This window comes from Staurois parvus, unplaced genomic scaffold, assembly GCF_062004578.1.
Source record: "Staurois parvus isolate SC_StPar_1 unplaced genomic scaffold, SC_StPar_1.0 ptg000950l, whole genome shotgun sequence".
NCBI classification, from domain to species: Eukaryota; Metazoa; Chordata; class Amphibia; order Anura; family Ranidae; genus Staurois; species Staurois parvus.
Window position 1 is genome coordinate 656,781 of NW_028318746.1, and position 16,877 is coordinate 673,657.

General features: G+C 40.0%; 1 protein-coding gene across 1 annotated transcript in view; it reads right to left on the reverse strand.

Moving 5' to 3' along the window:
* ATAT1 (alpha tubulin acetyltransferase 1) overlaps positions 1 to 16,877 on the reverse strand; it is a 50,815-nt gene that overhangs the window by 14,521 nt on the left and 19,417 nt on the right. The window contains exons 9-10 of the mRNA XM_089656941.1: positions 10,852 to 10,923; positions 4,715 to 4,925 (exon numbers count right to left, since the gene is read on the reverse strand). Of these exons, the coding sequence (XP_089513067.1) occupies positions 4,715 to 4,925; positions 10,852 to 10,923 (283 nt within the window). The remainder of the gene's footprint in view (positions 1 to 4,714; positions 4,926 to 10,851; positions 10,924 to 16,877) is intronic.

Here is a 16,877-nt window from a genome sequence, read left to right on the forward strand (position 1 = left end):
AAAGCTCAGGCACTCACCTGGTCGAGGTGATGGCTACAAGAAATACAACCTTGTGGGTCAGAGAAGAGCAAGAAATAAATCTGATAGGTTCAAATGGGACCTTCTGAAGTGTTTAAAGAAGGCGATTTTAAACCCATGGGGGTGCAAAAGGGGATTGGATCACATGAGAGACCTCTGCACAAAAGGTCTTAATCAAAGAGTAAGAAGCCAATGTTCTCTGAAACAGAATAGAAAGGGCAGAGATTTAGCCCTTAATAGTACAAAGAGGCAAGTGTTAGAACAGACTCTAAAAAAACAAAGGATCCGTAGGAAACTACAGTGTAAAAGCCCTCACATCAAGCAGAGTATGCCTTCCACATCTGATTGTATACTTTGCAGAAGCTGAACTGCCTAGAATTCAGCATTGTAAGATTTATAGACTTCAAGATCCCCCTGCCGCTAAGAACCTGGGCTTTAACCACCTTAATACCAATGCACGTATAAATACGGCCTCGTATTGAGGTGGATATATTAGGATCATGGTTGCAGCTACGACCGTGACCCTAGTACTATTCTTTTTAGCAGGTGTTTCCCTATCTATCTGGTAAATGTGATCCTAGTGGCTATACAGCCGCTCGATTACTTTTACAGGCGGTGGAAGGCTCTGACAAAGCTTATGGAAATGTATGTGAAAAGTCTTACCAGGTCAGCATACTGCATCCACCTGAGCCAATCCACATCAATGAGGATCACTCGAATACCCTCTATCCCCATCCTGTAGATAGGGCGAGGAAGAAATTTCAGGAGAGGAAAGGTACAGAGCAGGGTGTACTGATCCCACAGAGTCACTAGAGCATCTACTGCCTCCACCAGCGGATCCCTGGACTTTGATACAAACCTGTTTAGTTTGCTGTTGGACCTGAAGGGCCACACCCAGAGACCACTCCGAGTCTAGACATTGCTGGCTGAGGAAATCTGCCTGCCAAATGGTCTACACCAGTAATGTAAACAGCTGACAAAGCTGGAACCCAAATGGATACAAATCAGAAGGCCTGCCAACACGTTGATCTTATGCTTAAAAATCACCCGAAGCTCCAGGAGGATTCCTGTATCTACCAAGTCCCTTACATGGACAAAGTGCTTAGGACTAGAAGTGTCTCTCAACCCCCCCCCCCTTCCCCTCCCCCCATGCACTTTATTCCCCAGTGGCAAGTAATAGCTCAATAAACTGACAACAGCCTTATCCTCAAAACATTCATCGGAGACTCTACCACTCAGATCTTGATGCTGTAATGCACAGGAGACAATGAAGAACACTTGTGTCCGAATGACCACTATTTTACAACTGTGGTCAAGTAGTGCAAACAGGAATAAGCAAATCAATTTGGGGTTTGCAATGGATCACTCAAATCTGGAATTATTTTCATTAGTGATAGATTGTGTGTGCCATCTATTAATTTAGCACACTGCAACAATTTGTGACTTCAGGTACTTTGGCATCTGCCCTGATACGCTGCATAGCCAAATGTTGATTCGTTGGTAGCTACACTGCTTCAGAAATATCCATCATAGCTTCTGTCACCCCTTTTTTGCCTTTGATCTTTCACATCATCAAAAGACTTCTTCACTGAATATTGCACTTCTGTAGAAATGTTTTGGGTTAACACTGAACTCCAGGCAAATGGCAACTGTACATTCACAGTTGCATTAAGAATGGAAGTGAACAATTTTCTAAATTAACAGTACCCTTCACTGTGAACACTTTATCTCAACTTGAGGGATGTCCATATACTTTTGATCATATAGTGTGGGTGTGATGGTAAAGTTTCCACAAACAATTGGCTATACAGCGTATCAGGACAGATGTAGATACAAATGCTGGTCCCATGTAAAATAAAATATATATATATATATATATATATATATGAGATTATTTGGATTAAAATTGTGTAGTTTTCCATATCTGCTTGGAGTTCAGCTTTTGTAGCACAAATGAAACTCTATTAAAACTAAAAATTCACTATTATATGTTTTTTCTATCCATTTCCAAGCACATGGATAGTGAGCGAAACAAAACCAGCTTGCTAGCGTTGAAGTTTTCTAATAAAATAGTCTGCATATTCATAAATATGATCCTCCATATCAAGCAACACTACTGGTCCTTTAACAGTGGCTTTTTTCAGCATGAGTCCTTGCAGTGTGTAAGTTGGTCTTCCTGGACTGCTGATCTTGCAATCGAAAGATGTACTTGTACTCATACCTTTCTTACAGTATAGTTCTTCCTGCTACAAGGCTTCTACGCAATGACTGCCATGGGTAAAGGAGGATGAGTGATCCAATGCAATTCACTCACCCCTGTTTTTTGTTTTCTTTTTTGTTAAACACATATTAACATATAAATTAATATATAAAAAGAAACTCAATGTGATCAAGACAGATGATACAAAAGTAGAGGCATTCAGTGGGTGGAATGGCCACTAGTTTCCTAAAAAATTGGTTTGATACACAGTCATTTGTATTGTGCCGGCTTGTTAGAACAATGATGGAAGATTAAATATAGCTGCGATGGAAAGAGAAGGAGCTTATAAAATGTCAGGTTAATGGTGAATGCTCTGAGGACGGTTGAGGGAACTGTCAGGATCATTAAAAGACACAGGAAGGAAAAGGGAGGAAAGAGAAGACAGAAAAAAAAGAAAGTGGATTAGGAATAGCTATAGTAAGAAATAACAGTACAATGAGATTTTATAAAAAGAAAAAACAGGAAACTTGCCCATCATTGGTTAAAGCCCAATTGAAGTTTAATTATTCAGTGTATAGTTTGAAGCGGTAATATGCCCCAAAACAAATATGCATTATACTGCAGTTTACCAATCCTTAAAATGTGGTGGCTGCTTTAGTTTTCTTTTTGTAACTTTGTATTGGCTTGGTGATTAGCCAGTAACGCATTTCCCAAGTTAGGGTGGATCCACCCTAGATGGAAGAGCAAAACTGCAAAAAAGCAAAACACCCTTGGATAGCAATGATGGCAATCTGGGGAGAACGTAGTGGAAGATGCATAAAACAAATTAGATTGACTAACAAATTAAGGCCAACTCCAGTTTATACTTAAGCATTTACAGGAATAGTTTTTTCTTTCTTTTTTTAAACTTTAAGGATAAAAGTTTTACACAAAAGAATAAAAGCGAAAAAAAAAAAAAACCCCGGATTGTTGTATGCACCCCTGTCAGCGTTAAGTAGTGTCTCAGCCCTCAAACTGCCACTTATGCTGGACAACTTTGCTTTGATAACAAAAGGAAAATGAAAAATAACAGACTTATTCGCCAGATCAATAAAAATTAACATAAAAAAAAGAAAGAAAGAAAAACTAATGGAGCTGCCAAATTTAGGTGATGTGTGTAAGAAAAGTGTATTGTGCATTTTCACTTTATAAAGTGTTACTAAACCCAGGACCCTGCATTCACTATATCTGTTCTGCCACAGTACACAGAACATGGAAATGCAACTATTTTAGTAAATACCTTTTCTCATCAGCAGTATAGAGCAGTCTTGTGAAGTTTAACAGTGTCTGGCCAAGCACTGGTTAAAGCTTGTAGGAATTTTCATTCTTCTCTGACTGTCCTGTGAGGCTGCATGACGCCTGACCCTCTGTCTGGACAGTGCTAACTTGCCCTGTGCCGATCACATGCACCATCTCTAGCAGTACATACCAAACCGAGCATGTGCAGTGTGCCTCCTAGGGCTCTGTTCCATCAGCAGATGGACGAAGGGGAGGATCAGAGAAGACAGGATCAAACAGCCTTTTTACACAATGTGGAGGATTAGTTCCTTAAGTTCTACAGTGAGTATAAACCATGCTTTACTGCATACATAAACTGGTTTTACTATTGTGGATTTAGTATCACTTTAACTCTGATGCCTCATGCTAATTGAGAGCGTTAAGGTCAGTTAGTGTTGAACTTGGTCGGACAGCTTTAGTTCTAAATGCGGTTTTCAAGCAGAATTTACATAACTATGTTGTAAAAAAAATAAAACTTCAATTGGACTTTTAAAGAAATGGATAAGAGAAATATGAAAACAGCCATTGCGAACCTCCTTCTGAAAATGAGTTGACTGAATACTAAATTAAGACAGTGTCCTAGAGCATATGATACTTGTAAGCACGATTGTAAAGTGTCTTTGTCAAACATTATTAGGGAGAATTAAAGAAATTCTTAAACTAGTCACATGCATATATAAAATTTAATATTACTGTACCGTAACTGCAAGTCAATTCTAAAATAAATAAATAAATAAAATTTTGTGCTTTCTGCTGCGACTCTGAAAGTCAACATTAGACTGCGTGTCAACATTTCAAAAACTTGGCCTCTGTGTAGTTCGTAGTTATATACATACACTGTACATGGGGCAGCCATATTTGCTCATCAAAAACAGATTCTGCTTCCTGCTTTTTAGGATTACACAAGGTTGGTGGGAGCATTGAATTGAAGATTTTAGGTTCAAAGTAGTTGTCTTTTAATAATACAAAAATGGACAAGCTAGTAAAAAAATTTTGAAAGTAATTTCAAAGCTTACTATGCTCCTGTTATACTAGAGTACCGAAATCATCTTTTATTACAAATCTCCCCAGAGATATCTGATTTAGTTTGTGGCTAGTTGTTGGGTGCTAGACGTTGCCCATGCGTTTTTACTAAGGAGCTGTACTATTCTTAGATGTACCCAAGAAACCCTCTCATACCTGGTCCTTCTCCTCTGGGAAGATTCTTCCTGTTCCCCATTGGCTGCTCTTTGTAGCGAGTGAGGTCTGCAGACCCGAAGGGACTTCACAAACTCCTCTTCTCTGGGAGATGGTCGGGCCCGTGTAGGGGAAGAACCAAGGCTACCAACACGATTAAGGGATGACGGTGACTGGCTGAAAGGCCAAGGGAGGCCTTCGTCGTGTTTCAGAACTACAATTGAAAGGAAAAACACACTTGCATGAGACAGAACTGACTTATTTCCCAGTACCCATAAAGACAACTCCTTTCTACCCATGGTATTAGGATGAAACAAAACTAAAACTAGTTTACGTTAATGTCGGGGCAAAAAAAACACATTTCCATACAGTGCTGTGCAATCGTATTGGCCTCCTTCCTGATTTTTTTTTTGCACATGTATGTCACACTTAAATGATTCAGATGACCTAACAAATTTTATTATCACACAAAGATAACCCACGTAAATACAAAATGCCGTTTTAAAATGACGATTTCATTTATTAAAAGGGAAAAAAAGCTGTCCAAAACATGTCTGGTCCTATGTGAAAAAGTAATTATCCCCAAAACCTAATAACTGGTTGTGCCAACCTTGGCGGCAACAACTGCAATCAAGCATTTGCGATAACTGCCAATGTGTCACAGCACTGTTTTCCCATGTTTATCCTGTTAAACACTGCAAGCTCACAAAAATACAGGTTGCTAGAAATCCATTGAGCTCTTAACTTCCTCTTTAGGCTAACAAAGCAGTTCCACTGCTGCAGTGAAATCCAGCTCTGCCGAGTTCTCCCCTGCTGGACTACATAACAACTCCCCCTTTCCTCTTCTCAAAAACCCCTCCCTGTTTACATTTCTACGCCTCCCACACAAGTTGTCTTTTCCTACTTTTCTGCTATCTGTGAAGTGGTCCCTGGAGAAAAGGAAATACAGGGGTTTCCATTTTTTTGCACAAGCAGGTAATCTATCTTAACCACTTGCCCTCCTGAGGATTTACCCCCGTTAATGACCAGGCCTCTTTTTGCTACTCGGCGCTGCACTAATTCAACTGATAATTGCGCGGTCATGCAATGCTGCACCCAAACAAAATTTACATCCTCTTTTCACACAAATAGAGCTTTCTTTCGGTGGTATTTGATCACCTGTGCGCTTTTTATTTTTCGCGCTAAAAACAAAAAAAAGACTGAACATTTTGAAGAAAAACAATATTTTCTACTTTCGTTATAAATTTAGGCCAAAATGTATTCTGCTACATGTTTTTGGTAAAAAAAGAAAAAATACCAATAAGTGTATATTGATTGCTTTGTGTGAAAGTTATAGCGTCTACAAACTATGGTATTGATATTGAAATTTACGCCATTTTTTTGCTATATAGCGCTGCACTAGTTTAACTGACAATTGCGTGGTTATGCAATACGGTACATAAATGAAATTTATGTCCTTTTTTTCACACAAATAGAGCTTTATTTTGGTGGTATTTTATCACCTGTGCGCTTTTTATTTTTGAAGCTATAAACAAAAATTTTTGAGAAAAAAAATGTTTTTGAAAAAAAAAACAATATTTTCTAATTTCTGTCATAAAAAATATCCAAAAAAACTAAAATTTTGTCCTAACTTTAGGCCAAAATGTATTCTGCTACATGTTTTTGGTTAAATAAATCCCAGTAAGTGTATATTTATTGCTTTGTGTGAAAGTTATAGCGTCTACAAACTATGGTATAGATAATGGAATTTACACAGCTTTTACTTTCTGACTGCTCATCACATTTCTTGAGGTGCTAAAATACCAAGACAGTACAAACACCCCCAAATGACCCCTTTTCGGAAAGTAGACACCCTAAGCTATCTGCTGAGAGGCATATTGAGTCCATGGAAGGTTTATTTTTTTCCATAAATTTCTGGAAAATTTTTTTTACACAAAGTTGTAATTTAAATGATTTAATTTCTCGCACAAGCAATGGGTATATGTGGAATTACACCCCAAAATACATTCTGCTACTTCTACCGAGTATGGAGATACCACATGTGTGAGACTTTTTGGGAGCCTAGCCACATACAGGAGCCTAAAATCCAATGACCATTTTGAAAGCCTCAAGGTGCGTAACTTCCTCATTTCACTTCCTCACTACCCATCACAGTTTCGGAAGCCCTGAAATGCCAGGACAGCACCAAACCCCCCCAAATTACCCCTTTTTGGAAAGTAGACACCCCAAGGAATTTAAAAAGAGGCATGGTGAGTATTTTGCAGATCTCATTTTTTCTCACAAGGTTTTGAAATAGAAAAAAAAAAAAAAAGAAAAAATATGTTTTTGTTTTTTTTCTTCAATTTTCAAAAACTTGTGGCAACAAACAAGATCTGCGAAATACTCACCATGCTTCTTATCAAATTCCTTGGGATGTCTAATTTCCAAAAAGTGGTCATTTGGGGGGGTTTTGGTGCTATCCTGGCATTGCAGGGCCTCCAAAACTGTGATAGGTAGTCAGGAAGTGTAATGAGGAAATTTATTTTTATTTATTTCAGGTACTTATATAGCGCTGTCCATTTATGCAGCGCTTTACACATATATATATATATTGTACATTCACGTCAGTCCCTAACCCTCAAGGGCTGTACAATCTAAGGTCCCTAACTCACATTCATACATACACATACTAGGGACAATTTAAACAGGAGCCAATTAACCTACCAGCATGTCTTTGGAGTGTGGGAGGAAACCAGAGTACCCAGAGGAAACCCACGCAGGCACAGGGAGAACATGCAAACTCCAGGCAGGTGACGCCATGGTTGGAAATAAAGCCCTTTAAATGCCTGAATGTGCTTATTGGATTTTGGGGTCCTGTACTTGGCTAGACTGCCAAAACGTCTCTCACATGTGGTACCCCCATACTCGGGAAAAGTAGCAGAATGTATTTTGGGGAGTAGTTCCACATATACCCATGGCATGTGTGAGCAATAAATCAGTTAAGTGACAATTTTGTGAAAAAAAAAAAAATTTTTTTTTGTCATTTTCCAAAAATTTGTGGTAAAAAAATAAATTCTTCTATTGATTCAACATGCCTCTCAGCAAATAGTTTGGGGTGTCTACTTTTCAAAAAGGGGTCGTTTTGGGGGGTGGGGGCATTTTATGCCCAGCATTACAAGTTTATGCCACACATCACTCACTCTTCCAACCACCTGAAGACCAAGCCTTTTCTGACACTTTTTGTTCACATGAAAAAAAAAATCTGTATTTTTTGCTAGGAAATTAATTTAAACCCCAAACATTAAATATTTTTTTAACGCAAACACCCTAGTGAATAAAATAGTGGGAGCTGCAATTTTTTATGTCACATAGTACTCGTTCACTCAGCTGTCAGTTTTTAAATGTAATTACCGATTTGTTTTTTTTCCCTTCACTATACAGTAGTTCAGAAATTCAGCAGTTACTTTCCCCCTCCAGCTGAAAGAGAGAACGTTTCTAAATAAACGTTTAGTTTATTTCCATAAGTTAAAAGATACAATGTTTACTTTCAGTTTCTTAAAAGATACAATATATCCTTTCAGTTTCTTAAAATATACAAAGTATCTTTTAGCTCTGGGAAACTGACAGCTAATGTGAGCTATACTGAAGAAAAAAAAGATGGCAATTGCATTTAAAAATCAGCACTGACGTACACCTAGTATTGTGAAAAATATTAGTAAAACATTTGTAAACCAACGCATTATTTTCAATGGATTTTCATTCGTAAACTGAAAACTACGTTAACAGAGGCATTCGGAAACCAAGGTATTACTGTATATGCTATGTTCTTTTTTTTTTTGTATGCAGCCTGTGGACTGAATGAAAAAAAAAAAAAGGGAAGAAATCTCTGCTAGAAAAAGTGTGTGGTATGCCCACCATTGGAATATACCACCCTGCATACACCCACTTCTAATGTGGGCACACATTAGGTCACACTTTGCCACAAGCGCCATTTCCAAGATTGTACAAATGTCTAAATAGTGGCACACTTGATAAAAATTGTCCATGTATAAGTGGTACCCCATATGGAGAAGGATGACACCAAGTCCCAAACTATCTTGCCACTGCTCCCCATGTAGTCTGGGCATCTGGGGGGCTCGTAAATCCGAACACTACTTGTGCTCTCCACCGCACCAGCTTGTACTACACTTATGGGACTCACCAAGTCATACTGCAGTGCTGGTATTATTATTATTATTATACAGGATTTATATAGCACCAACAGTTTGCTCAGTGCTTTACAATATAACGGGAGACAATACAGCAACAATACAGTTCAATACAAGAGGGTTTGGAGGGCCTGACCCTTGGAGCTTACAATCTAAGAGGTATGTGAAAGACCAGGATGTACTAGACCATTGGTGTCGCCAGTTCACCAAAAGGTAGCGCGGCACTAGTACTGGCAATCTGCTGCATATAAGAGTCATCAAAATTTACCGACAAGTGCTAACAGAGATCAGGCCTGATTCTGCCAACACTGCGGTTTTGTGTGCAATGTATCAAGTGACAGTGACCTACTGACAAAGCACTTGCTGGGGGAGAAGGGGGGGGGGGGGAAGCGTAGGGGCTAAACGCAGGTGCTGGCAGGTGCCAGGGCTGATCCCGCTAATGCTGCGTTTTTGGGGACGCTATACTAATGTGAACGCTGGTATAGTGCTGATCTGATCAAAGATATTGATCCGTTCAGACACTATCATGGGCAGACTGACAACTCATGGGGCCCCCGGGCAATAGGGGATCATGGGGCCCCTGTGTCCTCACCCACACCTAAAAAAGCCTATGAAAAACCCAATGAAAGGTACCAGGGGCATCTCATGGGGCCCCCTACTGACCCTGGGCCCTCGGGCAGTGCCCGAGTGCTCGAATGGTCAGTCCGCCCCTGGACACTATACTAACAATGGAGGTTTATTGTGTATGAGCATCTTCCTGGCAATCAAGGGGTTAAATGTGATGACTGGTGTACTGACGGGCAATCTGACGCCATCTAGGAGGGGCGTGAAAACCACGGGAGCGCCAATCACTTATATATTTGTGATTTTGCGCACCTGTGCCGCCCTGTAGCAGTATTTCTGCTATAGGGCGGTCAGGAAGCGGTTACATAAGTGGTTTGTGTTACGCCGCTGCATTACTTTAACTGACAATTGCGCGGTCATGCAACGCTGCACCAAAATTAAATTTACATCTTTTTTTTACCCACAAATCCTTTGCTAAAAAAAAAATCCCAATACGTGTAAATTAATTGGTTTCATGAGTTATAGCGTTTACAAATGGCGGGATAGATACTGGATTTTTTATTTTTTTTATACTAATAATGATAGCGATCAGCGACTTATGGCGGCAATCAGCAACTTATGGAGGGACTGCGGCGGACATTCTGACACTGGGGGGGAACTGACTTGGGGTCACTGACATCCCCAGTGACACCAATACAGTGATCAATGCAAAAAAAAAAAACACTGACACTGTACCAATATCACTGGGGAGGAAAGGGTTAACTTTTTTAGGCAATCAAAGGGTTAACCGTGTGAGGGGAGTGTTTTACTAGTGGGCGAGGGTGTGTAGTTCACAGGAACACACTGATCCCGAGAGCTAAACTCCGCTCTCAGGAACAGTGTGTTGGCAGCTGTGCTCTGTGTCACTGTTTGCCGTCAATCGCCGGGACCCGGCGGGTAATGACTGGCCGGGACCCGGTGATTTGACACCCTCGGCCGCGAAAGGCCCCGAAATATCTCCTCCTTATACAAGGTGGCCGTGAAATCCTCCATGTCTCTAAGCTCGTTCACCTTTGAGAACCACAATGAAAGGGTAAGAGGGTGGCTGTCTTTCCACCATATAGGGATACAAGCCTTGGCTGCATTAAGCAGCTGAATAGCGAGAGAAGCTTTAGGTCATTGCTCTAAGGATCAGGAACTCTGCACCAAAATCTACCAGTGCCCATGTCCCTGTTTTAAATATATTGCACTGGCTACCAGTTTCCTGAAATATATTCAGCTCTCCATCACAGTATGTGCATATTTTCAGCTACAGTAAGTAACAGTGGCCTTCCTTTTCTTTAGCAGTCACAAAGCTGTACAGTTTGCCACAGCTTCCCTTACAACCCATCACAGTTTACTATTTCTTACACTCTCTGTCAGACAGCGAATATGGTTTGATCTCTCCCTCTGGTCGCTTGGGGGGCAACTTCTTCACTGGAGCTGTACAAAAGGAAAAAAAATATGATATAACACTGTTAGACTTTAACCAGCTTCATTCACTAAAGAAAGTTTGGATTTTTAACCAATCCCTGGAACAAATACTAGGTTAGGCATTTTTCTGGACAAACATCTACATCCCCAACATGCTATGAGGTCCTAAACAAGGGGCACAGGAGTCAGTTTTCAGGAAAGTAAAAGGATTCTGTGTATGACTACCCTGGTTCGGAAGAAGGTGGAAGTTCACAATGGAACTAGAGATGAGCGAATCGAACCAGGCGAACCGGAATTCGAGTCGAATTTCAGGAAATATTCGATTCGCGGCGAAACCGAAATTTTGCCTACTTCGGGTGCGCGAATCGAACATTTCCCGATCAGCCGGCAAAAGTGTCCCTGCAGTGAGCTCCGCTATTTCTGACAGTTCTCTGACAGAAGGAACACATGTTTAGCGGTTGAAACATTGTATATATTAGTTTACATTTAGGATACAGATGTTTCAACCACTGTTCATGTGAAGAAGCTGTGAGAGAACTGTCAGAAATAGAGGAACTCTGCACATACACTTTTTGCCGGCTTGGAATTATTCTTCTTTTCATCCTACTTCTTCTTCTTCTTCATCTTCATCCTCAGAAGAAGAGGATGAGGATGAGGATGAAGAAGAAGAAGAAGAAGTAGGATGAAAAGAAGAATAATTCCAAGCCGGCAAAAAGTGTATGTGCAGAGTTCCTCTATTTCTGACAGTTCTCTCACAGCTTCTTCACATGTACAGCGGTTGAAACATCTGTATCCTAAATGGAAACTAATAGATACAATTAGTAAACTAATTTGTATCTATTAGTTTACATTTAGGATACAGATGTTTCAACCGCTGTACATGTGAAGAAGCTGTGAGAGAACTGTCAGAAATAGAGGAACTCTGCACATACACTTTTTGCCGGCTTGGAATTATTCTTCTTTTCATCCTACTTCTTCTTCTTCTTCTTCATCCTCATCCTCATCCTCTTCTTCTGAGGATGAGGATGAGGATGAAGAAGAAGAAGAAGCAGTAGGATGAAAATAAGAATAATTCCAAGCCGGCAAAAAGTGTATGTGCAGAGTTCCTCTATTCTGCAGATACACTTAGAGGAGCTCTGCACATACACTTTTTGCCTGTTTGGAATTAATCTTATTTTCATCCTACTTCTTCTTCTTCTTCTTTATCCTCATCCTCAGAAGAAGAAGAAGAGGATGAAGAAGAAGAAGAAGAAGTAGGATGAAAATAAGAATAATTGCAAGCCGGCAAAAAGTGTATGTGCAGAGTTCCTCTATTCTGCAGATACACTTAGAGGAGCTCTGCACATACACTTTTTGCCGGCTTGGAATTAATCTTATTTTCATCCTACTTCTTCTTCTTCTTCTTCATCCTCATCCTCATCCTCAGAAGAAGAAGAAGAGGATGAGGATGAGGATGAAGAAGAAGAAGAAGAAGAAGAAGAAGTAGGATGAAAATAAGAATAATTCCAAGCCGGCAAAAAGTGTATGTGCAGAGCTCCTCTAAGTGTATCTGCAGAATAGAGGAACTCTGCACATACACTTTTTGCCGGAAACCGCTGTATGGAGGGAATGTCATGGAACTGTCAGAAATAGACTATTAATGACAGTTCTGGGACTGTCCTTCCATACAGCGGTTGAAACATTGTATGTATTTGTTTCCATAAATGGATCCATTTATGGAAACAAATACATACAATGTTTCAACCGCTGTATGGAAGGACAGTCCCAGAACTGTCATTAATAGTCTATTTCTGACAGTTCCATGACATTCCCTCCATACAGCGGTTGAAACCGCTGTATGGAGTGAATGTCCCAGAACTGTCAGAAATAGACTATTTCTGACAGTTCTGGGACAATCACTCCATACAGCTGTTTCAACCGCTGTATGGAGGGAATGTCATGGAACTGTCAGAAATAGACTATTAATGACAGTTCTGGGACTGTCCTTCCATACAGCGGTTGAAACATTGTATGTATTTGTTTCCATAAATGGATCCATTTATGGAAACAAATACATACAATGTTTCAACCGCTGTATGGAAGGACAGTCCCAGAACTGTCATAAATAGTCTATTTCTGACAGTTCTGGGACATTCACTCCATACAGCTGTTTCAACCGCTGTATGGAGGGAATGTCATAGAACTGTCAGAAATAGACTATTAATGACAGTTCTGGGACTGTCCTTCCATACAGCGGTTGAAACATTGTATCTATTTGTTTCCATAAATGGATCCATTTATGGAAACAAATACATACAATGTTTCAACCGCTCTATGGAAGGACAGTCCCAGAACTGTCATTAATAGTCTATTTCTGACAGTTCTATGACATTCCCTCCATACAGCGGTTGAAACAGCTGTATGGAGTGAATGTCCCAGAACTGTCAGAAATAGACTATTTATGACAGTTCTGGGACATTCACTCCATACAGCGGTTGAAACATTGTATCTATTTTTTTCCATAAATGACATTCTGCAGATACACTTAGAGGAGCGCTGCAGATACACTTTTTGCCGGCTTGGAATTATTCTTATTTTCATCCTACTTCTTCTTTTTCTTCTTATGAGGATGAGGATGAAGAAGAAGAAGTAGGATGAAAATAAGATTAATTCCAAGCCGGCAAAAAGTGTATCTGCAGCGCTCCTCTAAGTGTATTTGCAGAATGTCATTTATGGAAAAAAATAGATACAATGTTTCAACCGCTGTATGGAAGGACAGTCCCAGAACTGTCATAAATAGTCTATTTCTGACAGTTCTGGGACATTCACTCCATACAGCTGTTTCAACCGCTGTATGGAGGGAATGTCATAGAACTGTCAGAAATAGACTATTAATGACAGTTCTGGGACTGTCCTTCCATACAGCGGTTGAAACATTGTATCTATTTGTTTCCATAAATGGATCCATTTATGGAAACAAATACATACAATGTTTCAACCGCTGCATGGAAGGACAGTCCCAGAACTGTCATTAATAGTCTATTTCTGACAGTTCTATGACATTCCCTCCATACAGCGGTTGAAACAGCTGTATGGAGTGAATGTCCCAGAACTGTCAGAAATAGACAGAAACTGTCACAGAACTGTCCTTCTTCTCATCCTTCTCCTTCTCATCCTTCTTCTCATCCTTCTTCTCATCCTTCTTCTCATCCTTCTCCTTCTTCTCATCCTTCTCCTTCTCCTTCTTCTCATCCTTCTCCTTCTCCTTCTTCTCATCCTTCTCCTTCTCCTTCTTCTCATCCTTCTCCTTCTCCTTCTTCTCATCCTTCTCCTTCTCCTTCTTCTCATCCTTCTCCTTCTCCTTCTTCTCATCCTTCTCCTTCTCCTTCTTCTCATCCTTCTCCTTCTCCATCTTCTCATCCTTCTCCTTCTTCTCATCCTTCTCCTTCTCCTTCTTCTCATCCTTCTCCTTCTCCATCTTCTCATCCTTCTCCTTTTCCTTCTTCTCATCCTTCTCCTTCTGCTTTTCCTTCTCCTTCTCCTTCTTCTCATCCTTCTCCTTCTTCTCATCCTTCTCCTTCTTCTCATCCTTCTCCTTCTTCTCATCCTTCTCCTTCTCCTTCTTCTCATCCTTCTCCTTCTTCTCATCCTTCTCCTTCTTCTCATCCTTCTCCTTCTTCTCATCCTTCTCCTTCTCCTCATCCTTCTCCTTCTTCTCATCCTTCTCCTTCTCCTTCTTCTCATCCTTCTCCTTCTCCTTCTTCTCATCCTTCTCCTTCTTCTCATCCTTCTCCTTCTCCTCATCCTTCTCCTTCTTCTCATCCTTCTCCTTCTCCTCATCCTTCTCCTTCTCCTTCTTCTCATCCTTCTCCTTCTCCTTCTTCTCATCCTTCTCCTTCTCCTTCTTCTCATCCTTCTCCTTCTCCTTCTTCTCATCCTTCTCCTTCTTCTCATCCTTCTCCTTCTTCTCATCCTTCTCCTTCTTCTCATCCTTCTCCTTCTCCTTCTCTTTCCTCATCTCCAAGGGCATTTAAATTAAAGGTACAGTGTTCTGCACTAATTTAAAGGCTCTCTGAAGCCTAGAAACCCTTTTTATAAGTCATCTTCGTAGCGAAGAAATTCGCATCGAATCGAATTTCACACTGGAATTCGCCGAATCAGCCGAATCGAATTTTTGAGAAATTCGCTCATCTCTAAATGGAACATTTGGCAGCCACCTTGATTAAATTATGAAGGATAAAATTCATTCTTGGTTGTACAATGCTTATACTAGTTTTTATTTTCTCTAGGTAAATGCATTATGTAAGGTAAAACAGTCACAACTCTAAGCAATTTATAGTAAACCACAGAGGAAGAGATGCATAATCAAAGGTTAACGTCAGTGAAAATCTCCCAGTCACAGAAAGGAATAATCTTCTCCGTTACACAAGAATTAATGCAGAGTCGCCATGCAGACATTTGAACTGTGGATTCCCTGGCTTAAAGTGCCCCTGTGCCCACACTATGGACATTGAACTATTTACATATTATTCAAGATGCCATGGTTGTATGCTTGTGACTTCATATCCAAGTGGTTACAGGGACATTTGAGTGGCCCTGGACTTAAACTGTTTGCATCCAGGGTCGTGAAAGACCCTAAAAAAAATTCATAAAGCAATAAAAAAAAAAGCCATCTGAATGATCAGCTTGGTACCAAACACCAAAAAAATAACCATACTAGTTACAATGTAACTGGAGGTAGAAAAGGTCAATACTTTTTAAAGCACTCTCTTTTTAACATACTCATACAGGAGGGTTATCGAGGGTAATGGAAGCATGGTATTTGGTAAAGAGGGAGGAACAGCTGAAGGAATAAGAGTTCAGGTGAATACAAACAATTTGGGTATTAGGGGGTCGGCATTTTGTCTTACTGTCTTGTTAGCAGGATGATCTTCCATCTCTGTGTGTAAAGTAACATCAGCTGCATAGATCGAAGAGTCAAAGAAAATGGGTCATTTACGCTAGAAGCGACCCATTCATTCAACATGAGCAAATGTATTAAATATTGCTAATAAGAACTGAGAAAGGTCTTTACTTACTGTTATTGGTAACAGGGAACTGTAGAGGCAATCACTGTTAGTTTTCAAGGTATGAGTGTCTGGAAGATGCAGGGGCTATAAGCCTTAAAAGCTTGCCCACTTCTTGGGAATATTTAGCAGCTGACAACGCACCCCATTTTGATTCATTGTATTAAAAGGTATTAAATATATCTCACAAACTACACAAATGACACTCAAAGAAGGTCTTATGCACATAGACTTTAACATGCTGAAAAATCTTCTAGCATAACATCCTTGGTGCTTTCCTGTGGTCAGTGATCCACACATGCTGCATACAGCTGCCAGTACAACTTAATGGCTGTCCTCATGTAAACGTTGATTGCTTCTGCTTCTTCATGGTTTACCCACCATGTGTATACAGCACATTATGCCAAATGCGACACTACTGCATTTGGGGAAAAAAGTAGTAACGTGCATGCACTGTAAACTCCAATGCTGAAGCAATCACCATTTACACGAGTATGGTCACATACAGCCTTTCACTTGTATTGCTTGGTTTTACACAGAACCTGCAGCTCCTCAGGCGTGAGAAAACAACAGGGATTTTATACTAAAAGACTTTTCAGAATGTAAATGTCTGTATGCATGAGGCCTAAATATTTAAAAGGTGTAGTTGTCAAGTATAGCCAAGTATAAATGTAATACAATTTATTCTAGTAATGTAATAAATTGAAAACATCATTAAATGCATTTTAATTACAACTGGCACAAGTAACTAAATGTATTTATGTAAGCCTTTTGAATTACTGGTCTTCATGCTAGCATACTAGCAGAGAGAGCATCTGTACTCTGCGCCTACCAGGCTCTTTTGTTATCCATAGTGCTGTACAACTACGGTATATGCCTAAGCTGGCCATAGATGGGTCAGTTTTTTTTGTCCAACTA